General features: G+C 33.0%; 3 protein-coding genes across 5 annotated transcripts in view; 2 read left to right on the top strand and 1 right to left on the bottom strand.

Moving 5' to 3' along the window:
- Nucleotides 1-26,665, bottom strand: part of LOC120429142 (high affinity cGMP-specific 3',5'-cyclic phosphodiesterase 9A) — an 85,366-nt gene that overhangs the window by 43,995 nt on the left and 14,706 nt on the right. The gene's annotated exons all lie outside the window — the stretch shown is intronic.
- Nucleotides 332-1,045, top strand: LOC128093230 (uncharacterized). The gene is made up of 2 exons (XM_052709251.1): nucleotides 332-473; nucleotides 532-1,045. Exons 1-2 carry the CDS (start codon nucleotides 419-421, stop codon nucleotides 981-983), a joined length of 507 nt encoding a protein of 168 aa, XP_052565211.1. The 5' UTR covers nucleotides 332-418; the 3' UTR covers nucleotides 984-1,045.
- Nucleotides 8,594-17,605, top strand: LOC120429141 (uncharacterized). The gene is made up of 2 exons (XM_039594338.2): nucleotides 8,594-8,917; nucleotides 17,053-17,605. Exons 1-2 carry the CDS (start codon nucleotides 8,818-8,820, stop codon nucleotides 17,571-17,573), a joined length of 621 nt encoding a protein of 206 aa, XP_039450272.1. The 5' UTR covers nucleotides 8,594-8,817; the 3' UTR covers nucleotides 17,574-17,605.

Genomic DNA, 26,665 nt, shown 5'->3' on the forward strand with positions numbered 1-26,665 from the left:
TGAGTATAATACATAAAAAACTCTTACAAAGCCGAGGAACAAAATTGTGTCATTTTTTTTAAATCAAATGGAAAGAAATATGCAATTACCTGAAAATAATTTAAAACAATTCACTTTGTTAAAGTGTGATATAAATAAACACAATTTGTTTTTTTTATATCAGAAAAATAATCAGAACATAATAATTTAAATATAGTAAAAGAAAAACTAATTGACACCCTGCTCTCAAATTCACCCCCGTAAATCGAATATTTTGGAAGAGATCTAGAATAAACACAGAACAGTTTACAATTCAAATTAGCACTCCCCAATCTAGCTCAGGTACTACGCCGTTCAAGTTGAACCACTTCTCTGGGCATCTTCAAGCAGACACTTTTTGTCGCTCTGTTGAAGCAGAAACATTCGAAATTTTGTTCAAATGAATTCTTTACTTCTCTTAAGTTTATTCTGTCTAGTTTTAAACATTCAATTTGGTAGGTTGAATCATTCGTGATGAATTTCACTCAAATTTCATCTTAATTTTTCCCTCAGTGCACCCCCTCCAGTGCTTCCAGTGCAAAAGCTCCCTCAGCTGGAGTTCCTGCTCGCAGCACGTTACCGTCGAGGAGTGTGAATCGGAGCACCCGTTCGAGGGTCACTATGCGTGCGTGAGCAACCGGTTGAACCTGACGTTTGCCGGTGGAGATCAAAATTCAACAACCACGGTGCAAATCTACGCCACCGGATGTGGCTGGGGTGACCAGGACCAGACGCGGCGGCTGTTTGAACGGCTGCTGCCCCATCAGCACGCCAACGTTAGCATCGAACAGTGGAACCGGTGCAGCGAGGATCTGTGCAACTCGGTGGCCGAATACCGCAACGGGGAGGACGATCCGGACGGGCCGGTTCAGGTGACTTATGTGGCCAGCGGTGGGAGGAATCACTGGAAGGTCAATTGGGTTGTGATGGGTGGATTTCTTGCATTCTTAGTATGTAGAATTTGATTCAAATTATTTACTATAACCTGAAAATCTTCTCAATAAAACACCCATTTCTGCCACCTTTGTCCGCCGGAGCTACCTATAATTAACATCACATCGAACAAGATTTTAATTACTTAGTTCACGCATCGCATCAGTCCCGGCCAAGCTGCGCCTAAAGCCAGCTTCGAAGGGAGCGCAAAAACCTGTTCTTTCCTCGACGAGCCTCACTTAACCAGACTTGGCGCTTTTCAATCACCGCGCAAACAACACAACGTGATAAATCACTTTTTTCGAATAATATTATTTTTTCGCTAACCCTGCTATGGAGTGGACTCTAGAATTTTATATTTTTTTGGTAGCTTTCCAGTTTTCAAGTGTGCCTTGCGCCTAGGTTAACCCTAGAAGCACCACTCGTCAAAAAATAAACATCATTTGAATTTCAAAAAAGCCTTGACCCTTGAACACCTGAATCAGGTTCGTCGTCTTGCGCCATCACTGACTCTGAAGGGAAAACCAGATAGTCAGACAGAGACAGGCCGTGACATCGTACGACAATACCCGGGCAGAAACGCACACAATTCACAATAAATTGTGCTGAGGAAAAGCACACACAGCAAGGTGACGTCACCGTTCGGCACGATCTTGGAATGTGTTGTGCAGTCTCTGGGAAATCTGCGTTGAATAGTTTTGGAATAAAAAAATGCAAAATAAAATTAAAAAAAATAGCTAAAAACTGAATTAGTTCAAAGTCAAGAACGATCCAGAAACTCGAATGATCGATCACATGACTTTGAAATTTTGAAAATTCTTTTAAATATAAAAAATCGAGAGGAAATATTGAAAATATTCTCATTCTTATTCTTTTAACTCATGCAAACAAAATCTTCTTCGACTTTGGAAGCAAAATCAGACATTATTTCAAAAAACTTCTTGTTTCATTTCAGTGTAAATAGCAATCAACTGAAAACAATTTAAAATACATTTAAAGGACCATCCACAAACCACGTGGACTCTTTTACAAAAAATGATCAAATCGACAAAAATGACAAAAACGGCCAAAATAACAATAACGGCCAAAATGACTAAAACGATAAAAATTACCTAAATTACCAAAACGATCAAAAGGATCAACATTACCAAAATGACTAAAATGACCAAAGTTATCAAAATTACCAAAACCACCAAAATGGTCAAAACGGCTAAATCGACCAAAATTATCAAATGGCCAAATTACCAAATCGACCAATACGATCAAAATCACAAAAAAACGACCAAATAGCTAAAAACATCAGAATTACCAAATTGGCCAAAACGATCCGAATCACAAAAATTGCCAAACCGTAAAAAAAGGCCAAAACGACCAAAATGGCCAAAACGACCAAAATGGCCAAAACGATCAAAATTACCAAAACGATCAAAACGACCAATATTATCAAAACGATCAAAATTGTCAAATAATCAAAATTGCTAAATCGACCAAAACGATCAAAATCACAAAAATGGCTAAATCGACCATATAACCAATATAACCAAAACGGCCAAAATGGCTGAAACGATCAAAATTACCAAATTGGCCAAAACTATCAAAATCACAAAAATGATCAAATCGACCAATATGACCAAAATGGCCTAAACGATGAAAATTACCAAAATGGCCAAAATGGTCAAAACGATCAAAATGGCTAAATCGACCAATATAACCAAAACGGCCAAAATGGCTGAAACGACCAAAATTTCCCAATTGACCAAAACGATCAAAATAACAAAATTTGCCAATCAACCAATATGACCAAAATTACAAATACGACTAAAATTACCAAAATGGTCAAAACGACAAATATGACCAAAACGGCCAAAATGACCTTAGTTATCAAAACGATTAACATTATCAAAATGACTGAAATGATGAAATTATCAAAAATATCAAACGACAAAAATTTTCAAAACTATAAAAATGGTCAAAACGATCCAAATTGCTAAAATGATCAAAATCACAAAAATTGCTAAATCGACCAATATAACCAAAACGGCAAAAATGGCTAAAACGTAAAAAAATACCAAATTGACCAAAACGATCAAAATAACAAAAATGGCCAAAACAATCAATATGACCAAAACGGCCAAAACGATCAAAATTACCAAAATGGCCAAAACGACCAAATGACTAAAACGGCCATAAGGAGCTTTATTACCAAAACGATCAAAATTATCAAAAGGACTTAAACGACGAAATTACTAAAAAGATCAAAAAGACCAAAAATGTCAAAACGATCCAAATTGCCAAACTGGCCAAAACGATCAAAATAACAAAAATGGCCAAATCAATCAATATAACCAAAACGGCCAAAATGACTGAAACGATCGAAATAACCAAATTGGCCAAAACGGTCCAAACCACAAAAATGGCCAAATCTACGAATATGACCAAAACGGCCAAAACGATCAAAATGACTAAAATGGTCAAAACGATCAAAATCCAAAAAAATGCTGAATTGATCAATATAACCAAAATTACCTAAATTACCAAAACGATCAAAAATATTAAAATTATTAAAAATTACCGAAATGACCAAAATAATCAAAACGACCGAAATGGTCCAGACGATCCAAAAGACTGAATCGACCAAATGACCAAAATAGCCAAAATGGCCAAAACGACCTAATTACCAAATTGACCAAAACGATCAAAATCACAAAAAAATCAACCAGTGTAACCAAAATTGCCAAAATGGCTAAAACGGCTAAGATCAAAATAAGTAAATCGACCATCATTACCAAAATGGTCAAAACAATCAACATTACCGAAATGGCCAAATCGACCAAAATGACCAAAACGATTGAATCGACCAATGTTTTCAAAAGGACAGAAATTTTCAAAACGATCAAAATGGTCGAAACAATCAAAATTACAAAATCGACCAAAACGATCAAAATCACAAAAACGGCTGAAACGACAAAAATTTTCAAAACGCTCAAAACTAAAACTAAAACGCCCAAAATGGCTGAAACGATCAAAATTACCAAATTGGTCAAAACTAGAGGGTGACGAGCGGGAATTCCCGGGAAAAAAATCCCGGGAAATCGACCATTTTTTGACCTCTCGATTCCCGGGAAATTCGGTCGAGACTCCCGGGAAATTTTAAACTTAAACTATTGAAGCAAAATTATATAAACTAATCAAGAATTATTTGAAAAATTCAAAATTGTTTGGAACATTGGATGTTGAATGTTCGATGTTCAAGCTCGAATAAACCAGTGTTTCTCTAATCTTTCAATTCATATTTTTTTTAAATTTTAACTTGTCAAAAATTCCAATAACTATAATCAAGAGAAGACAAAAAAAAAATTGGACCCCAACATTTACCTTAAAACAGTTTTTGCAGTTACACCCCAGAAATGAAATTTAATGTTTTTTTTTATAAATCCAGTGTTTTTTTAATGTCCTATAAGATATTGGGTTTCATATGTTTATAAGATGTTATAAAAAAAAAACTCTAGAAATATTTTTTTTATTTATTATTTCTAAGAGGTTATAGCTTTTTCAAGATAAGTTCAAATTCCATATCTTTTCTCGAGCATAGCAATGCTTATATATATTTTTTAATTCTTAGTACCTAAGGCAATTCCGCTGTATCAAGGTAATTTCTTTTTTTGTGTAAAAGGCCATTTTATGTTTCACATCAACCTCAATATTAATTATATTTTGTAAAAAAAACTCTGGAGCGGTAATCTTTGTAAAGTTAAGATTCGCCAATTGTAAACACTCCAGTTTTCCTGATAACTGTAAATATGTATATCTTAAATTAAAATTTAAAGTTGACCTTAAAAATGATGAAAAAAGTTTAAATTGCTGTTTTGAGTCGTTATTTATCATATTGCAAGAATCTCGATACTGGGAAATTATATATTAGCTATGTTTTTACTTCATAAAAATTTAATAATAAGAAGTTCTTGGAACAAGTTTGTGCAACATTTGAAAAATCACTCAGTGCGAATTATGATTCGTAAACATTTTAAACTATTAAAGTAAACTATATAGTAGCGTGGTTCACGTTTCTATGAAAAAGACAAAAGTTGTTATTTTGTCTTGCATCAACCGAAATTTCGTTCTTTTATGTCCCCAGAAGCACTCCTGAAAATTTGAGCCCATTTGGTAAGGTCTAGGAGCTCCAGTTTTAATTTGAAATTTATATGGGATTTTGATTTATTTTCCATGGGAAACTATCTTTTTTTACATTGTATTAGGATTTTTTTTTATAAATCGATGAAATGACTTGATTCTTATAGTAGGAGATAGGTTTTGAACTGGGGAACAACTTTGTAGAACATACCAACAAGCTAGGAAGTGACCCTTTAAAGATACAGATACTTTTAGATGGTGGCTTTTGAAGGGGCCAGCCACCATCTAAAAGTATCTGTATCTTTAAAGGGTCACTTCCTAGCTTGTTGGTATGTTCTACAAAGTTGTTCCCCAGTTCAAAACCTATCTCCTACTATAAGAATCAAGTCATTTCATCGATTTATAAAAAAAAATCCTTATACAATGTAAAAAAAGATAGTTTCCCATGGAAAATAAATCAAAATCCCATATAAATTTCAAATTGAAACTGGAGCTCCTAGACCTTACCAAATGGGCTCAAATTTTCAGGAGTGCTTCTGGGGACATAAAAGAACGAAATTCCGGTTGATGCAAGACAAAATAACAACTTTTGTCTTTTTCATAGAAACGTGAACCACGCTACTATATAGTTCCTCTAAATTATGAGGATACTTAATTTAACGAATGAGTAACGAATTTTATACTTTTCTTTTTTAATTATGCCACTATTGGCATAGTAAAAAAAAACTCCCGGGTCCCGGGAATTCCTGGGAAATGGCCAAATTCAACTCTCGATTCCCGGGAAATTGAAAATCTCGAGAATCGTCACCCTCTAGTCAAAACGATCAAAATCATAAAAAAATGCCAAATCGACCATTATGACCAAAACGGCCAAAATGGCCAGAACGATCAAAATTACCAAAATGGTCAAAACGATAAAAATGGTCAAAACGATCAAAATTACTAAATCGATCAAAATCACAAAAATTGCTAAATCGACCAATATATTCAAAACGGCCAAAATGGCTGAAACGATCAAAATTACCAATTTGGCCAAACGATTAAAATCACAAAAATTGCCAAAACGATCAAAATGACTAAAACGACTAAAACGGCGTAATTACCAAAACGATCAAAACGACCATAATTTTCAAAACGATCAAATTGGTCAAACGATCAAAATTGCTAAATCGACCAATATTACCAAAATTACCAAAGGATCAAAATGGCCAAAACGACCAAAATTAGAAATTGAACAAAACGATCAATATCACGAAAATGACTAATTCGACCAATATGACCAAAACGGCCTAAATGACCAAAATGGCCAAAATGACCAAAATGGCCAAAACGACTAAAATAGAAAAATCTACCAATAAGACCAAAACGGACAAAATTACCTAAATGACCAAAATTAACAAAAAAGCTAAATCGACCATAATTACCAAAATGGCCAAAACAATCAAAATTACCGAAATCGACTCAAATGACCAAAACGATTGAATCGATCAAAATTACCGAAACAGCCAAAATGATCAAAATAACCAAAACGATCAAAACGACCGAAAATCGCCAATTTAGAATATTATTCCTAGTAAAAGGGCCCGGAATAATTTTTTTCTGACGATTTTTGAAAATTTATCTCAACGCAGAGTAATACAAACAAAATCTATGATGTATTCCAACTCTGAGGAAATTAAAAATCTTACTTGAAAACAAAAGATGAAAACAAACTTGTCTAGAGAATATAAATCTTGTAATCTTTTGAACCTTTTAAGCAAACGCACAACTCTGCTCCGCGATGGAAGCGTTATATTATCCAAATCTTATCTTCAAACATAAATTTTTTGATAACCCATGTTTTTAAACCAACTGTAATGTTTTATAACAAGTTGCAACAGTTTTTTCAAGGGAATGATCATGCATTAGTCCATTTAAGTTTTTAAAGATACCGTTTTTTTTCTAAAAACTTTTTTTTGGTTTGCAACATTAGTATTGAGTATCAAACACCGCGATTTATTGTATAAATTTCCACCTAATTATTCAAGATTAGTTTGAAATATTTTTTTTTAATTGCAAGCAATCATTATTTATTCCTTTACGCAAATTATAAAAAATAATGGCAATTTGAAAAAAAATACGGAATATTGTGAATGTTATTTTTTTACCCAAAAAAAAACTAATCTGGTGAAATTTTAAAAAAATAAATTGTTTCAAATTCATAATTTAGACTTTGAAAATTTTATTTAAAATACGGTATCTTGTGAAAACTTTAGTATTTAAAAACTTAAAATTTCGTCTAACAGGCCTCAAGTTGAAAAAATTGGAAAAAATATTGCAAGAACTTCAACTTACTTTAATAATTTTCAAGAAAAAAAAATCACTGGTGTTATTTAACAAATCAAAATGTAGCACACCATAATTTTTGACAAAATGTTTTACTTGTTGCTCTACTTTTAATTTTTGCAAAAATAATTTCTTGGACTTAAAAAGGCTGAATTATCAGTGGAATTTGCAATCTTAAAATATTCGGTCAAAAAGTATGGTGTTGAATATTTTGATTTCTTAAATAACACTAGTGAATTTTTTTAAGTTGAAGTTCTTGCAATTATTTTTTCAATATTTTCAACTTGAGGCGTGTTTGACGAAATTTTATGTTTTTAAATAAAAAATAATTTCTTGTACAATCAATTACGCAGTTCAACAAAAAATCAAATGTTTCTTGTCTCTGAGACGAGAATATGTGTTCCTAGTAGATTTTTGCCTGCTAAATCCGAATCCGGGTCCAGAATTGCTCCAAATGGTCCCAATTTTAAGATACACCCGTTTGAAATGTTAGTTTAGGCCAAAATTAGCTACTTTGTTGACTATTTTACAAAAGAACTATTGAATAAACAAATAAACCAATACATGTATCTTAAAGTTCACGTTCTCCTCTTTCTGAAACACCCCTGGTTTTTTAAATTTGATTGTTTCTACGCGTATTTATAGCCATTTTAAAATTAGAATTTGACCTGCATGCAAGTTGGAAAAACTTGAATAAGAGCCAACTGAAAATATAATTTTAAAATGGCTATAAATATGCGTAGAAACAATCAAATTTAAAAAACCAGGGGTGTTTCAGAAAGGGGAAAACGTGAACTTTAAGATACATGTATTGGTTTATTTGTTTATTCAATAGTTCTTTTGTAAAATAGTCAACAAAGTAGCTATTTTTGGCCTAAACTAACATTTCAAACGGGTGTATCTCAAAATTGGGACCATTTGGAGCAATTCTGGACCCAGATTCGGATTCAGCAGGCAAAATTCTACTAGGAACACATATACTCGTCTCAGAGACAAAATCTTGTTGGACTGTGTTATCTTATATTGAAGCAAAAAAATGTCGCTTTTCCCCAGAGAATTCCCCTGCCATTGTCACCGAGCCGCGCGCTCGTAAGCTGATCTCCGCGCGGTTCCTCATCACGTACCGCGCGAACCTTTAGGCCGGGCGGCGGTCACAGCCAGGAAAGGCGAATTTCCAGTTGAGTCAGTTGAGTTTTGACCGCCGATCGCGAAACACGACAATCCGGCATCGACGGGAGAGAAAAAAAAAATCAAGCGCGCGCGCAAGTCTTCCAAAAACCAATAAACGATAACGGATAAAAAAGAAGAAGAAGAAGCAGGGTAGTGAAGAGTGCTTGCGTATTTTGGATTTATTTTATTTATTTTTCGCGTTCCATAATAAGAAAAAGAGCATTAAAAACCCACTTCACCATGACCGCGAAGACGACGACGTTGGCACGCAGGCTGGTCCCCGGGTGCTGTTTGCTGCTGCTGCTGGCTTCGGCCGTCGTTTTGGCACAGGAAGACGGAGGTGTGTAGTGGCGGCGTGGGGGAAAGGGTCACCCAAAGTTGCCGTGTGCCGTGCTCAAGAGGACCGGTCTTGCGGACCTTGTGGGCAGCTATTTTTGAAATTGTGCGTTTTTTTCGCGGAAACCTGTTTGGGCTCGCTTGGAAGAGCGCTGGGAATCGTTGAAATTCCTGAATTTTAAAATTTGTCAAATTAAAAATTCTAAATCAAAATTCAACAAAACCATCATCGAATGGTCATCGTGGAACGAAATCAAATCAATCAATTCCCCTTCAATTGGACCCACACGATGCGCAATTATGAATTGAGTACGGAGTTTATCATCATTTCACAGCGCGTTTGATCAAATTATAGACAGATCGGCGGGTTCAACTAAGTGAACGATTTTGAACGTGCGGTGGCAGTGGTCTTCAAGCAATCTTCAATTAGAGAAGACAATAAGAGTTCAATTCAATAAGAGATTTTTCAAATAAACGTTGTCGCTGCTTATAAAGTACTATCTACAGATTTGTTCGAACTTTATTATTCGAATTTCTTGTAACTACCTATTTAACTTAATATCAACAATATATAATGTTATAAAAATGTTTCGACTGGTTTTGACGTTAAAAATTACAACAAAAAAAACTTTAAATGCAAGTTTAGTAATTGAAAATCTTCATCCGGTCATGAAAGTTCTCTAAAAGTACGATAGACAAACTTGTCATGCGTTTTTCTCAGCATGCTGTTTTTGCACATGGGACATTTATGCGAACATGGGCCTTTTAGTGCTCAAATCTATACATAGAGTTATTAGATCCTCAAAATATATGCCTCAGCGGAAAGGTTTTTCATATTCGCAGTATCTATAAAAAAGATTAATTTTGGAAGGTTGAAAATTTAAAAATAAAATTAATTAAAAAAATGTAAAAAGCTAAGAAAGTGATATTCAACAAACAAAATGATTTAAATTCAACCAGCAAAATTACACTTGTAGTGTAATCATAAACATGTAATATAACCATTTTTTCGATGCATCTTTCATAAAAGAAGAAAAACTTAGGTTTTTATACTTGTAGAAACTGCTAGAAAGTTACCAAAAGTTTACATTCAACTTATTTTCGATAATCTTTTTTTTATTCTTCTCATTATTATTGTGGATTTAGCTGGTAGCTGGATTTTCTGGCATCTTCTCACGGTCATTGGAAACGGTCGTGGATAGACCTAGGGGTTCCCAATTGGAGTGAAAAAGTTCAATTTATAGAAAAAATATGGATTAAAATTTTGATTTTTAATCACTTCTCCGACATCAGGAATAATTGTTTGAACATGCTCGCAAATTTTTTATTCAGTCGGAAAAATATTATTTTTCTTGATAAAAGGTTATGTAAAAATTTTATCCAAATGATCACCCCTAATTCTGGCTCGATGCCGCCATCATGCAACCGCGTGATCCGTCTGTTTGTTAACAAAGCGCAGCTGGAAGGGGAGACGAAGTGAGGGGGGAAGAGGTTTTGACAATTTTATGCCCGCATCTGGCCCGCCGAATATTTCGTCGGTCGTTGAGTCGACGGTCGTTTCCAACGACCGAGTCCAGCAAGGTACTGATCGTACAATACTTACAACAATTTTCAGAAAGCACAAAATTGATCAACAAATGTTGTCGAGGCACAGATTTAAAAATGATGGTAACATTTTTGTACGAACAGCTAACACAGCTAAATACGAAAAATATATATTTATATTGTTTGAGCTTTGTCTAGAAATCCCCTTGCAACATCAAAAAAATAATATTTTCAAAAATGTATGCAATAGATTTGCAGCCGAAAATTGTCTTTTTGTCAATATCTGCAATCTGGCATCCCTGGTGAACTGCTCTAGTAAATGTAAACAGGGATGATTTTATCGTTAACCTTAGCTAAAAATTGAACCATTTTAAATCTTTAACCGTTTCTATAATAATTTCTATTAATAGAATACAAACAATCGTTATAATTCAACTGTTGGAAATGATTATTTGAATATATTAATATTAATATTTTTTGTTCATTTCAGAGAAATTTATTGTATTGTTCTTAACTTTTATGGTTTTACAGTAAGATTTGAGAATAAAAATGGGAATAAATTTTGACCACTCTAACGAAGTTTTCAAATTATCCAACTATATGTTTATCCATGTAATTTGGGCAATTTTACGAAACAATTTTATATATTTAGAGGAAAGTGGGGCAAGACGACCATATGGGGCAAGAGGAACAATAGCTCGTACGACCGTAATTTTTACAATTTTGATTATATCCAATATGAGGAATTGTTGCTAACAATGCAATTAGCTGGTTCTACTGCCACATTACCGCCAAAACGACGTAAATGCCATCGGGCATAACATTGAATAGCGTTTTTTTTCATAACCCTTGTGTTCTTCTAATATTCGGAAAGTACAAAAATATTCTAATATTCGGAAAGTACAAATTGATAACAGTTGAATTTTTAACATTTACATGCTATTTCATTGCATTGCTCCTTTTGCCCCAACCGGTTGTTCGTCTTGCCCCACTAATTGAGTATAACATACTGAAAATCAATAATTTTTAAATCAATTTTGATCGTGAAAAAACGGATTTTTTAGAAACTTGTTCAACCAAAGTCTTAGTTAAGACTTGAAATAAGATGATTATCAAAAAATGAACTATTGACTTTTCAAAAAATAAAAATATTTGGTTTTTTGAGCTCTAAAAATGCTACGTTTAAAAACAGATTTTTAAAGGTTTGCACTGATGCTTTCTGTGGTCGTACAACTTTCTAGAAGATAAACAAAAATACTTAAAAAAAAACTGAAAAGTTAGATTTTCAAAATCGCCTTAATTTTCAACCGAATCAAAAGTTGCCCCTTCCTATTTGCAACAACTCTTCCGAGGACACCAAAAACTCCAAAACTGCCTCATTTATAGGGATATCAATTTTCCACTTAATTCTACGATCTGGAACACACAAAAATAATTTTCGTTTTTCTACGTTCCCCCAAGAAGCTACCGGTCCGATTTTCAATATCGATGTAAAACATAATTCAAAATTTAAAATCATAACTACTGCTTAAATAAACTAGTATCGATATTGAAATTTTAACCTTATATTTAAAATCTAAAAATTTGCGATTTTGTCTCGAATTGTGGCCATATCTTGAGCAGTTAAAGAAGAAACCCCCAAATGTTGTTTACACTTTTGGAAAGATAATTAGTTTCAATGCAGAGAAATGTCAGGTAGATTCAACTGTGCTTTCCGCGAAATGAGAATGTGATGCGAAAATACCGTACAACAAATGCTTCTCAAAGAGAAGGAATTAGTTGAAATTTGAAAATGGAAATTCTTGGCATGACGGTACAACGCAAAGAGCTGATTTAAAGGAACTTCTCTCCCATCGATTGGCTTGCAGGCAACGATGCCAGATTATTTTATGGGAGATCTGTACATTTTCATAAAAAATAATCTGTATTTTATCGGTATCATGTTGAAAATTGTACATAAAAAGTGTAAAAATTTTGGTCTAGATTCGCTTAAAATCGGTCATAACATTCTAAATAAAAAAAAGTCATTGCAATAACTTAACATTTGAGTATAAAATTCATTTTGAATGTTTTTGAATTTTATGATGTTTGAAATCACCATGATGAAATATTTCCCAAATAAAATTTCCAATATTCACAATAATTTCGGTAAAATGTTTCAACTAGTAGGCTACAAATTATTTTAAGCATGTTTAAAAAAGTTCAACATAGAACTAAAAAAAATCGCCAAAAATCAATTATCCAACCAATTTTTCATCTTTTAAAAGCCTTTGAACAAAGAACTATTAAAAATTAAGAAAATTCTAAGGTTGAAAGTGTGACTTGTTGTAAAATGTATTTTTTTCTGTGGTCAACTCTGGCTGTGTTCTAACATTTCCTAGAGGAAAATATAATATAATATATAATAATAATATATAATAATATATAGAATATTATTTGACCATGAGTATGCAGGAATTTTTGTAGTGTACCAGAATATGATAAAAATCAAGATAGGCAAAAGGTAATGATAGGTGGTGGTAGAGTAAGCCAAATATTATCAGAAACAAACATAAACTAAACAAGATAATAGAAGTTTATGCAACAAGTTGCAAAAAGAGGATTTTTTCAGCACGAGTCGTACATTTATCCAACGAGGTTCACCGAGTTGGATAAATACGAAGAGTGCTGAAAAAATCAAGTTTTGCAACGAGTTCCATACAACATTTTTTGCAATTCCAAAAAACGCACAATGAGTGAAATTTTATGTCAAATTTTCATGTATTTTGTCAATAAATCGTTTAAATCAAAAAATGTTGAAAAGTGTTACTTTTCGAAACAAGTGCTTAAAAGTTCAACTTTTCAGCATCCATTTGAGTGCTGAAAAGTAGAACTTTTCAGCATTTATTTTGAAAAGTGTTGCTATTCGATTCTGTTATTTTTGGTACAGAAAAGTAGGCTATTCCCGAGCAGACGGAAATAACTTGGGAAGGTCAGTTTTTGATATTGTGAGAAGATCGAAATATGTTATTGGGATGATCGGATTAGTTGTTAAAATAACAAAAATCAATAACAAAGATTTGTTCGAAGAATAACTTAAACTGTTATTATGTTGTTATTGCAATAACAAACCAATAACACAGAAGGAATCATGAAGGAATAACAAGATTTGTTATTTTGTGCGGAGAGGTGGAGCAGCATAATAACAAAAAATGTTATTGAACTGGTATGTCTCCATAACAAAAAAAGTTATTGTTTTGGTTTATTTGTAATTTGCAAATAAACCTGCAGTTGCCATAACTCCTCTGTACTAATCAGGGCTGCAGAGTCGGGTACCTCCAAGCGACTTTGAATCCATACTTTGAAGACAACTCCAACACTGGATGCAGGATATGACGTCAACGACGACTTTAGCTCTCCAAAAATACCCGACTTCACAGATTTCGACTCCAAGTAAAAGTTGCTGAAAATTAGATGAATCCGATGCAGTCTCCGAGGTCACACTCCAGCTCGAACTTCAACGTCAGCTCCGACTTCCTGGCTCTGTGAAAATAATAACAGTTTTTGTTATTCACACTTCAAAATTTCTCAATAAATAAATCAATTCCGTTAGGGAATATAACAAAATAAAAAAAGAACTCTCAGAAGTTAATTTATCGGATTAATTTTAGCTTGAAACCCCATTTCATGGTGAAATAATGACCCCGATGAAATTGGTCAAAATTATTTCATAGTTCTAGCCAATTTTAGTAAAATCCCTTAGGGGGTATATCAAATAATTAAAAAAATCAACTTTCAAAATTTCAACTTTTTAGAATAATTTTAGTTTAAGGACCCCATTTCATGACCAAAATAATGACCCCGACGAAATTGGTCAAAATTATCCCATAGTTCTAGCCAATTTTAACAAAGTCCCTTAGGAGGTATATCAAATAATTAAAAAAATCAACTTTCAAAATTTCAACTTTTTAGAATAATTTTAGCTTAAGGACCCCATTTCATGACCAAAATAATGACCCCGACGAAATTGGTCAAAATTATCCCATAGTTCTAGCCAATTTTAACAAAGTCCCTTAGGAGGTATATCAAATAATTAAAAAAATCAACTTTCAAAATTTCAACTTTTTAGAATAATTTTAGCTTAAGGACCCCATTTCATGACCAAAATAATGACCCCGACGAAATTGGTCAAAATTATCCCATAGTTCTAGCCAATTTTAACAAAGTCCCTTAGGAGGTATATCAAATAATTAAAAAAATCAACTTTCAAAATTTCAACTTTTTAGAATAATTTTAGCTTAAGGACCCCATTTCATGGCCAAAATAATGACCCTGACGAAATTGGTCAAAACTATCCCATAGTTCTAACCATTTTAAACTAAGTCCTTTAGGGGGTATATCAAATAATTAAAAAATTAAATTTCAAAATTTCAACTTTTTAGAATAATTTTAGCTTAAGGACCCCATTTCATGGCCAAAATAATGATCCCGACGAAATTGGTAAAAATTATCCCATAGTTCTAGCCAATTTTAACAAAGTCCCTTAGGAGGTATATCAAATAATTAAAAAAATCAACTTTCAAAATTTCAACTTTTTAGAATAATTTTAGCTTAAGGACCCCATTTCATGGCCAAAATAATGACCCTGACGAAATTGGTCAAAATTATCCCATAGTTCTAGCCAATTTTAACAAAGTCCCTTAGGAGGTATATCAAATAATTAAAAAAATCAACTTTCAAAATTTCAACTTTTTAGAATAATTTTAGCTTAAGGACCCCATTTCATGACCAAAATAATGACCCCGACGAAATTGGTCAAAATTATCCCATAGTTCTAGCCAATTTTAACAAAGTCCCTTAGGGGGTATATCAAATAATTAAAAAAATCAACTTTCAAAATTTCAACTTTTTAGAATAATTTTAGCTTAAGGACCCCATTTCATGACCAAAATAATGACCCCGACGAAATTGGTCAAAATTATCCCATAGTTCTAGCCAATTTTAACAAAGTCCCTTAGGGGGTATATCAAATAATTAAAAAAATCAACTTTCAAAATTTCAACTTTTTAGAATAATTTTAGCTTAAGGACCCCATTTCATGGCCAAAATATTGACCCCGACGAAATTAGACAAAATTATCCCAAAGATCTAAACATATTTAACAAAAGAAAAAATAATAACAGATTGTGTTATGGACACTTAGAAACTTTTCCATTTGTGCGATTTGTGGTAATTTTATTTCTAAGTCAGTATACCGAACGAATAACAAATTTTGTTATTAGGAGAGTTTTTGAAATGTATAACATTTCCTCTTATTGGCGTGTTATTAAACATTTTCAATATAATCTCACTTCAATACCAAATTTTGTTATTTTATCAGAAACTGTTATTATTTTTTCTTCTTGAAGTTGAACTTCAGGTTAAAATAATAACACTTTTTGTTATTTTAACAGGATTTGTTATTGAAATATTATTAATTTTGTTATTACCGTCTGCCCGGGTTTCGTCGTTCAAGAATGACAGGAAAAGTGAGTAGTTTCACGACGGAATTGCAAAAATGTACTTTAAAAAATACCTAAAATGAAAAAAAGAAAATATAGAGCAAAAGAAGTTTTTCGTAGAACAAAAGTAGCTCAAATTGACCTCCTTAACAAAGTAAAAAATTGGAAAACACTAAAATTGTCGAAACAAATTTAGGCAGTAGAGGATAAAATTAGTTCTAATCCGTCCCATAATAACAAATTTGTGCAAGAAGAAAATGAAACAAAAATAGAATCCAAACAAAGCTCTCTAGCTCTCAAACGGTTTATTTGACCATGACCACTTCACGAAAGAGGAGACTTTCCGGTTATTGTTGATCGAAATATGTTGGGAACTGAATCAGCAAGTAACGTTAATCGGTTGTGAGTAACAACTCGTGATCAAAGGTATGAAAAAAAAAGTTTGACGATTTAGATATGATGTTAACCGTCTCCTAAAACCAAAGATGACTCTTAATTTTGCTTCCGTTCGATGCCAAATTGATTTAAAATTAGGTTTCCTAGATAAAATCAATCAATGATGTTTAAGAAATTATTTTCTCAAATCATGATAAAAACGTGTGAGCCTATGATTTCCCTTCTCACCATGACATCCTACGATTCTAGCAGCTTATTTTAGCAACAATCAAGAGTCTATTTTTGGTATGGCACCTTCCTTCATTCGGAAATCATGGCTTGCTCAGCTCTCAAACAAACAGATGACGTTAAAGGCAGCATCAGCACAACAACAATCTCCGCCTCTATCCGCGTTAAATGAGCTGACTCGGAATGTTTGGGCTTAGACAACATTCCCTTGCCCCCCTTCCAAAACCACCGAGTGTCGGGTTAAACTAGCACTTTGGCGATCTTAAGCCAACCGACCGCGCGCATTAAGCGTTTCGCCTTGACCTGAAACTATTAAGTTAAAGAAATGTGTTGGGTCTTTCTTGAAACGCCACGTCATACCATAAAAGTTTTAAAAAGTTTACTAACTATTTAATTGCGAAATTTCTTTGGTTAATCGGGTTGAATCAATCTATAGTTAGGGTAAATTTGCAACTTTTACACATTTTTCAACTTTCATCTCTCCGTTCAGGTTACGACGACGAGGACGACCGCGGCCAGCGATCGCACCCGAAAAACGACGACAGCCTGGACGCCGCGAACGCCACCATCCGGTGCTGGTACTGCGTCGGCCGGTTCCGAACGTGGGCCGACTGCCAGCGCGTCAACGAGGTCGACTACTGCGAGCCGGAACAGCCGGGCGGTGAGGTGCGCTGCCTGACCAGCTCGATCCTGATCGAGAAGGCCAACGGGGACCGCAAGTGGCACCGGTACGCCGGCTGTGCGCTCAACGAGACGGCCCTCCAGGATCTGTACCTGGAGACGTTCGAGGTCAGCTTCAACCAGACGTCCGCGATGGGACCGAACATTACGCTGCAGGAGTACAACGTGTGCTCGGGCGCGCTCTGTAACGTGATGGACCAGGAGGCGTTCCGGCGGGGCAGTGGCCGCGTCGTCAAGCTGACCATGCCCGGAGCGGCCTCGTTGGCCGGTATCAACCCGTTCGTGACGGTTTTGACGGCGCTTTTGGGGGTGGTCTTTGCGATGAAATAAAGTGCTCAAGTGCGTGTACAACAAGTGCCAAATGTCTCGGTGTTCGACTCCATTCACGTGTGCTAAATCACTGTCCGTGCGGAAACTGGGCAGCATCAGCAGCTGAAGCTGAAGCTTTGCATTTTTTGGTGAAAGTGAAACGAATTTTGACGGTGCTTTGAGCTTTAACAAAATTGTGCCGTGAGCAGCTGTGTGAGGTGGCGCGGGTTTGTCTGTTATGACGAGTCAGAGCATCGTGAGCTGGAAACTGAGCTGGAAATTGTTGTTGCGAAAATTTGGCATCGTTTAAAATGATTGGTTAAGTAACATAAGATATGGATGAATTCCATACTTGAAGAAGTTAGTTATACGATAATGAATATTGAACAAACTTTATCTTAATGGACTTCAAAAGTTATAATTTGTGCACATATTATCGGGTACATTTCCACCAACTCTCACAGCAGTTGCCCCGACCTTTCTTCGATTTGCGTGAACATTCGAATGTGGTGATGGTTTGGAAATCTGATGTAAAAAGTCCCGGTAAAATCGTACGTTCGAAAATACAAAAACTGTTTTCAAAAATCTAGCATTTTTCGCTATTCAACTGTGAATTGTTTGACACATGTCATTTGATGGGCACATTTGAGAGGAAAATTGACCAGTTGATAAACCATCAACAATCTTTTTTTTAATTATTTGTCTGTTACAGATAAATCAAAAACAATAATATTTTAAGACAATTTAAACTCCTTTTCATGTTTTCGGTATTATTTTCAATGTTCTGTATAATTAATGATTGAGAAATTTTCCACCAAAACCAGAAATAGATTTTAATTATAGGGGAAATATACCCATTTTAAGCCTAAAACGCAGTTGAGTTTGAATGGTGCTGGACAATCTGCAGTGTTCCTTATAATTTATTTAAACCAAGTACACCAACGAGTAGAGCAACTTTTTGTGAACCTTTCTTTTTATTTTCACTTTTATTAAAAGTTTTTCTATTCCTTTCACAAGCATTTAAAAAAAATGTTTCCCAAATTTATTCTAATCAGACGAGAATTATTCATTATTCTATGTTCAGCTCCCTTAATTATTTATTCGAAACTTTTAAACAACAATTCTGGAAACTTGTCAAATTATGTGTTTTATGTGTCATTTATTCATCAAATGTGCAAAATAAGACAAGAAACCACTTTTTGGAAGGTTGCAACGGAGCAATTCTCTACGAAATCGATCTTTTTTCTTAAATTTTAATTTTTGTATTTTTTAATCCGACTGAAACTTTTTTGGTGTCTTCGGTATGCCCAAAGAAGCCATTTTGCATCATTAGTTTGTCCATATAATTTCCATACAAATTTGGCAGCTGGCCATATAAAAAAGATGTATGAAAATGCAAAAATCTGTATCTTTTGAAGGAATTTTTTGATCGATTTGGTGTCTTCGGCAAAGTTGTAGGTATGGATATGGACTACACTGAAAAAAACGATGCACGGTAAAAAAATTGTGGTGATTTTTTATTTAACTTTTTGTCACTAAAACTTGATTTGCAAAAAAAAACTATTTTTATTTTTTTATATGTTTTAGAGGACATCAATTGCCAGGTTGTGCAAAAAATCTTTGAGCGAGTTATGATTTTTTGAATCACTACAAATTTGCAATCAAAAAGTACTTTAGAGCAATTCTCTACGAAATCGGTCTTTTTTCTTCAATTTTAATTTTTGTATTTTTTAATCCGGCTGAAACTTTTTTGGTGCCTTCGGTATGCCCAAAGAAGCCATTTTGCATCATTAGTTTGTCCATATAATTTTCCATACAAATTTGGCAGCTGTCCATACAAAAATGATGTATGAAAATTCAAAAATCTGTATCTTTTGAAGGAATTTTTTGATCGATTTGGTGTCTTCGGCAAAGTTGTAGGTATGGATACGGACTACACTGGAAAAAATAATACACGGTAAAAAAAAATTTGGTGATTTTTTTATTTAACTTTTTATCACTAAAACTTGATTTACAAAAAAACACTATTTTTAATTTTTTTTATTTTTTGATATGTTTTAGAAGACATAAAATGCCAACTTTTCAGAAATTTCCAGGTTGTGCAAAAAATCACTGACCGAGTTATGAATTTTTTAATCAATACAGATTTTTCAAAAAATCGAAATTTTGGTCGTAAAAATTTTTCAACTTCATTTTTCGATGTAAAATCAAATTTGCAATCAAAAAGTACTTTACTAAAATTTTGATAAAGTGCACCGTTTTCAAGTTATAGCCATATTTAAGTGACTTTTTTGAAAATAGTCGCAGTTTTTCATTATTTTAAATTAGTGCACATGTTTGCCCAGTTTTGAAAAAAATATTTTTGAAAAGCTGAGAAAATTCTCTATATTTTGCTTATTCGGACTATGTTGATACGACCTTTAGTTGCTGAGATATTGCAATGCAAAGGTTTAAAAACAGGAAAATTGATGTTTTCTAAGTTTCACCCAAACAACCCACCATTTTCTATCGTCAATATCTCAGCAACTAATGGTCCGATTTTCAATGTTAATATATGAAACAATTGTGAAATTTTCCGATCTTTTCGAAAAAAATATTTTTGGAATTTTCAAATCAAGACAAACATTTTAAAAGGGCGTAATATTGAATGTTTGGCCTTTGGGTGAAACTTAGAAAACATCAATTTTCCTGTTTTTAAACCTTTGCATTGCAATATCTCAGCAACTAAAGGTCGTATCAACAAAGTCCAAATAAGCAAAATATAGAGAATTTTCTCAGCTTTTCAAAAATATTTTTTTCAAAACTGGGCAAACATGTGCACTAATTTAAAAAAATGAAAAACTGCGACTATTTTATATAGAGAATTTTCTCAGCATTTCAAAAATATTTTTTTAAAAGTGGGCAAACGTGCGCACTAATTTAAAAAAAATGAAAAACTGCGACTTTTTTCAAAAAAAGTCATTTAAAAATGGATTTAACTTGAAAACGATGCACTTTATCAAAATTTTACTAATGTACTTTTTGATTGCAAATTTGATTTTACATCGAAAAATAAGGTAGAAAAATTTTTGCGACCAATTTTTCGATTTTTTGAAAAAATCAGTATTGATTCAAAAAATCATAACTCGCTCAAAGATTTTTTGCACAACCTGGAAATTTCTGAAAAGTTGGCATTTGATGTCCTCTAAAACATATCAAAAAATAAAAAAAAATAGTGTTTTTTGCAAATTAAGTTTTAGTGACAAAAAGTTATATAAAAAATCACCAAATTTATTTTACTGTGCATAATTTTTTTCAGTGTAATCCACATCCATACCTGCAACTTTGCCGAAGACACCAAATCGATCAAAAAATTCCTTCAAAAGATGCAGAATTTTGCATTTTCATACATCTTTTTTGTATGGCCAGCTGCCAAATTTGTATGGAAAATTATATGGACAAACTAATAATGCAAATTGGCTTCTTTGGGCATACTGAAAGCACCAAAAAAGTTTCAGTCGGATTAAAAAATACAAAAAAAAAATCGAATGACCGAAATCTGAGAGAATTGCTCAACTTGCAAATCGCTAAACATTTTGAAATTAATGTTTTGACTGAGTTTTTGAATATGTGTGATTTCTGAAATTAAAAACATAAATATGTTTTTAACATGAATTTTAGGATTATTTGAGATTGTTAAGGTAATTATTGGATTTTTATGAATAAATATGATATTTCCCTAATTAAATATGTAGCAGGATTATGGATACAAAAAAATGATTTGAAATCGAAAATGTACTACAAATTACTGTTGCAAGCTTCAAAAGTAATATTCTCATGAGCATAAATTTAAGAAAATAAATTATTAAATGATTTTCTGTTGAAAATGCATTTAAAAGTAGTAGTAAAAATCGTGTGTTTCAACTCTGAATGTTGAAAACATCGTCACAATTTTTTTTGGTTTAAACAAAAATTAAATAGTATTCAATGAAAAACAATCGAACAGAAACTTCCATTCCAAACTAGTTGAACAAAAGTCAAAGTATATGTAAAATGTTTTAAAAAGATAAGATTTAGAAGACTTCTATAATATTGTTGATTCCTTGATCATTTTATACAAGAAAACTAAAAAAAAAACAATTCATACTCATGAAAAGTATTTCTCCTGAAGCTTGCAACAGAAGTTAATAGTTCAATTTCGAGTATAAAACATGTTTTGTATCCATGCAACTGGTAAATATTTGGTTAAGGAAATATGATATTTTTTTTTAATAAAAATCTAATACCCTTTTCAATCTCAAACTTGCTATAAAAAATCAGGTTTAATTGCAAAATCCATGCTAAATCTGAGCAGACGAGTGATTTTTGTACACGAAATTATGTAATAATCTATGAATTCTCTTAAAAATATATTTTAATACGGTTTCATGATTTTCATTTCTTATCAAATCCTAAATATTCAAAAAATCGGTTAAACTAATTAAAAAAATGTTTAGCGTTTTACAACCTTCTACAAAGTTGTTTCTTGCCTTATTTTCCACATTTTGTGGTAATGTCACATTAAACACATCATTTGACAATTTTCACAAACTGTTATGAATAAGTTTCCAATACATAATAAAGGGATTGAGAACAAAAAACTTAAAAAAATAGATATCTCAGAAATTTCTTGATGAATCATTTCGCTCTTTGAAGCATTGGAAAGCTGAGAAAATTTCCTTAAGACACATTTGAAAGTAGTGATGACTATTTTTTCTCCTTAAGGTTGCCCAGTAAAACACGCCGTGGAAAAGATATTGATGGCGACTTTCATTAAACAGTTAAGCTCTCATCTTGCGTGTGGATGTGTGTGCCAACAAAATGATGAGAAATGGTCTCGCAAAATAGAAATGATGATCAAAAGTGCATTAAATTTGAACTTTTGGGCCAGTAAGTGGCATACATTTGCGTGCTTACTCGAGGCGGTGCTGTTGCTGGTACCCGAGCAGACGGAAATAACTTGGGAATAACATTTTTTGATATTTGAAAATACTAGGCCAATAACATTTAACGTTATTTATAACAAGATTTGTTATTCGTCGCTATAATTTTTTTGTTATTGGAATGTTATTGTAATAACAGACTAATAACATTTTTAGTTATTCTTCGAACAAATCTTTGTTATTATTTTTTGTTATTTTAACAACTAATCCGATCATCCCAATAACAGTTGGAGTTATTCTTCCATAACAAAAAATGTTATTCCAAAGTTGTTTTGGCTTTCAACCAATACCAGACCAATAACAAATTCTGTTATGATAACATAAACCGTTATTAAACCATTATGCAGAAATGGATTTTTCAGGAAGATTCCATAACACTTTTTGTTATTTTAACAGAATTTGTTATTGAAATGGCATGAATTTTGTTATTACTGTCTGCCCGGGTAAGTTTATAGCCAAAATTGTATTTTTGGAGCTTTAATCGAGCATGAAACTCTTCATATGACGAAGATAGGTGTTAGATTAGAAAGGGTATATTTCCCCTATTTCAGCCTTTATTTTCTAGTACCAATATATGAGAAACTAAGAGCTGTTACTTGTTAAATTTTGGAATAATGATTAACATATCAAAAAATCAAATATCAAATAGTACACCCTTTTGTAATTGATTCAAAAAAATTGAAATAAGTTTTTTCGAAAAGATCCGAAAATTCCACAAATGTTACATTATTTAAAATTATTTTAACAAAAAGTTTCTGTGATAATGATATAAGCAAATAAAAGGCTTTTTGGGTAAGACTTAAAGAAAATTTCTTTTTTTTATTCGTATTTATTCAGCAATCAGTTGTCCAGTTTTTAATGTCTCCTAAATTATTTTATTAGAAACATTTTTAAATTAAAAAGTAAAATCAAGCGAGGTAAATTTCATTTTTTCAATAAAAAATTGTCCTCTATTTCCAATTTCCAATAGGTCAAATGTTTGATTTCACGTCCTTTTGAAATTTTAGGCTTGACTCCAAAAGTTAAAAATGTTATATATTTATTTTGAAAAGATCAGACAATTTTACAAATGGTTCATTTTTCAATATCAAATTTCAAGAAAATAAAATGCTGTCCGGACGATACATAAAAACTTCAAATTTCTTGTTTTTTTTTTCTATTCGCTGTATTTTAGCAACCAGGGGTCCAATCTTCAATGCCCCTTTGGTATATTTTTTAAAATTTTAATTCCAAATTTGATTTTCGAGTCTGGACTGTAGAAAAAATAAAAGTTTAAGTTAATATTAAATCTGCATTTTTTTCCATGAATTGATTTTTCTTAATTTTTCCAAAGACACCAAACCGATCAGAAAATTCTTTCTAAAGATACAGATGTTCAAATATTTACGTGCCATTTTTGTATGGACAGATTAATAAAATGTATGGATGAATTAATGACACACAATGGATTGTTTGGTCATAGTCATGGTTTCATTATGACTGATTTAGTTGAATGAAGCTTATTTTATTCCACATTGCATAAATTAAAAAAGTATTATTATTTTAGCAAGTCCAGCACAACGCTCGAGTAGACTCAGAAATTAAAAAAAAACTAAGAACTGCGCTTAACCATAGACTTCGTGGACCGTGGCGACCTTGTCTTCGCCAAGGGCCGTGTCCGTGACTATTTCGAGCAGAATAAAATGAATAAAAACCCAACAAACAAATGAGAAGAACAACCCCTAAGCCATCAACTCTAAAACCAAATCAATCAACCACAGACAGTCAGCGGAGAAGCCGAGAAAACCACCACCCTGATTTCAATTTTCCGCGTTCATTTCCATCCGCGAACGAAGGTCAGCTCACCAGTTGTCGATTCGTTATTATATGACGACTTTGACTAGCTTAGTCAGTCAGTTGATGGCGCAAAACGCACAGGCACGTGGGAAATAACAGCAACACAACGATTACTTAAAGTCACCGTTGTCTTTGAAGCAAACTCGTTTTGCTGATACTTGTGACTTGAGTTGGGAGGGGGGAAAAACAACAATTTAGCATTTTACTTGCCGAGAGAGCGTGTTCAACAGTCAACTACTAACACTAAGACTTTGACAAAGCCAGTAACAACTACACAGTATTAAGGTTTTGAAAGTTCTTTCAATTCAAGGGTCTCAAAATTTTAATCATTTTTTTTACTGTGTCAAGATCTTTGTTGAGCATTCCAACAGGTAGACGCGTACGAACGAGAAAAGAAAAACACAGCCACTTAAGTAAGCTCGTTAAGTGATAAACGATCGTATCTGTTAACCCCAACCTGAAAGCACACCGCTCAAACGAGCGTTTGTTCAATTTATTCTAGTTTAACAAGTTCACAGTCAGTAAAGCTTAGCAAACTCTGCCTTACATCATGCTCCAAACTATAATTAGTCCCCGCCACAAACATAATTCCAATTCCGAACAAACGCCCAAAGGTATGCAACCGCACACCGGTCAGCCGCAGATTTAATTAACTCCCAGCATACCTTCTGCAATTGCAGCCGCCGGGGTTGGCACGTGTCTGCACGTGCAACACCAAGGGCATTGGAATTCCCCGGCGCTGCCAATCACGTCTCATCGCCGCCTACTCAGCGGGATGAAAATAGGGAAAACCTTAGCGCAAGCGGAAAAGTTCGTCGCTTGTTGCCGGTGAGCTGAAATGAGTCACCTGGTGCGAGCCGTGAACGTTCAGTTAAGTAACTAGTGAGATGAGAATGTTTGATAAATTTGGATGGAAAGTAACAGAATGTAACATGATAATTGTTGTTTTGCAACAAAAGAAGTTTTTTTTTAATGATTTCAGTACGAAAAAACAGTTTCTTTGAGAATAAATTTAAAAAAATTAAACTATTCTGCATGAATTGTTCATTCATTTATGTTTTTCAAATTTTGAGATCAAAATTGTTTGAGTTGACAAAATTTCACGAAGAAGAGGAAAAATAACATTCCCATTAGCTTACACAAATCTTTTTACAGAAAAAAGCTATCATTCTAAAATTCATCAATGTATAAGATTTAAATAAAAAAATCGAAGATAATGTCGATTCAGTAAAAATGTTTCAATCGATGATTAATGATGACAATTTTGTGGAATTTTCGCATTTTCATCATTTGAAAAGGAGATTAGTTTTTTTGTGTTGGCCTAGAATGTCATATTTTCATTTATGCTCGTTGCCAATATTTTTCCCCTTGTTTCAAAAAGTTTCGAGATACTTAAAGATATTCATTTCAAAAAGCTTAGTAATTTCAATAAAAAATAAGTGAAATTAACTGAGATTATTTAACGTTAAGAATGAATTTTAGCATGTTCGGGTTTGTTCACAAATCTTTTCAATTGTAGTAAATGTTTGATAGACAGTAAAAAAGATGCCAAAACACAATGATGAAATTGTAGCTTGTATTTTCAATGTTTAAATATTTTTTAATTGTTTGCCCTCTCCTTAATCTCAAGCCAGAATTGAGGAACAAAAGCTTTTGAATTCATTTCAAAAATAAAATTAAATCGGCAGTACAGTCCAGACTCTATTGTCCAAAGCCTCGATTATCCAAAGTTTCGATTATACGAAGTTCGATTATCCGAAGGTTTGTATGGGACTTCAGATAATCGATAGTTTTTTCGTTTTTTTTCATTTTCTTTTTTTTAACATAAAATTTGAGTTCTACGAATCCTTTCTTGTTCAAATTTGAGTTGTTGATTGCCTTTTAAAAAAATGCATTTTTCAATATTACATCAACGCCATTTTGGCCGCCATCTTGGATTTAAAAATTCTAAATAATCTATGCTCAGCAATAAAAAATTAGACAACGAAAAAAAAACATTTTTTTCATGATTCGATTATCCGAAGTTTCAATTATCCGAAGTAAAATTTTTCCGAGGCCTTCGGATAATCGAGTCTGGACTGTATAACAGTTTACGATAGATTAATTATGGTCCCCTTGGAAAAAGCTGTCAAGTAAGATACTTTCTGTGAAGAAAGTCCACCAAGCTAATTTATCAAAATCGATTTTAAAATCCATTTTCTACCCTTAGTGGCCCTACTCAGAAAATAAGCTTTATCGTTGTGAGTAATAATATCACCAATTTGAGCTTCTTAAATTTAAGGACCCAATTCTCAAATTTAATCTATGTATTTTTTA

The sequence above is a fragment of the Culex pipiens genome, chromosome 3 (assembly GCF_016801865.2).
Source record: "Culex pipiens pallens isolate TS chromosome 3, TS_CPP_V2, whole genome shotgun sequence".
NCBI classification, from domain to species: Eukaryota; Metazoa; Arthropoda; class Insecta; order Diptera; family Culicidae; genus Culex; species Culex pipiens.

Excerpts from the sequence above, each read along its gene's own strand:
- LOC120429141 (XM_039594338.2), top strand. The coding sequence starts at position 8,818 with ATGACCGCGAAGACGACGACGTTGGCACGCAGGCTGGTCCCCGGGTGC. Across the intron at positions 8,918-17,052 it reads TTTGGCACAGGAAGACGGAG|GTTACGACGACGAGGACGAC; the intron begins GTGTGTAGTGGC and ends CTCTCCGTTCAG.
- LOC128093230 (XM_052709251.1), top strand. The coding sequence starts at position 419 with ATGAATTCTTTACTTCTCTTAAGTTTATTCTGTCTAGTTTTAAACATT. Across the intron at positions 474-531 it reads AGTTTTAAACATTCAATTTG|TGCACCCCCTCCAGTGCTTC; the intron begins GTAGGTTGAATC and ends TTTTTCCCTCAG.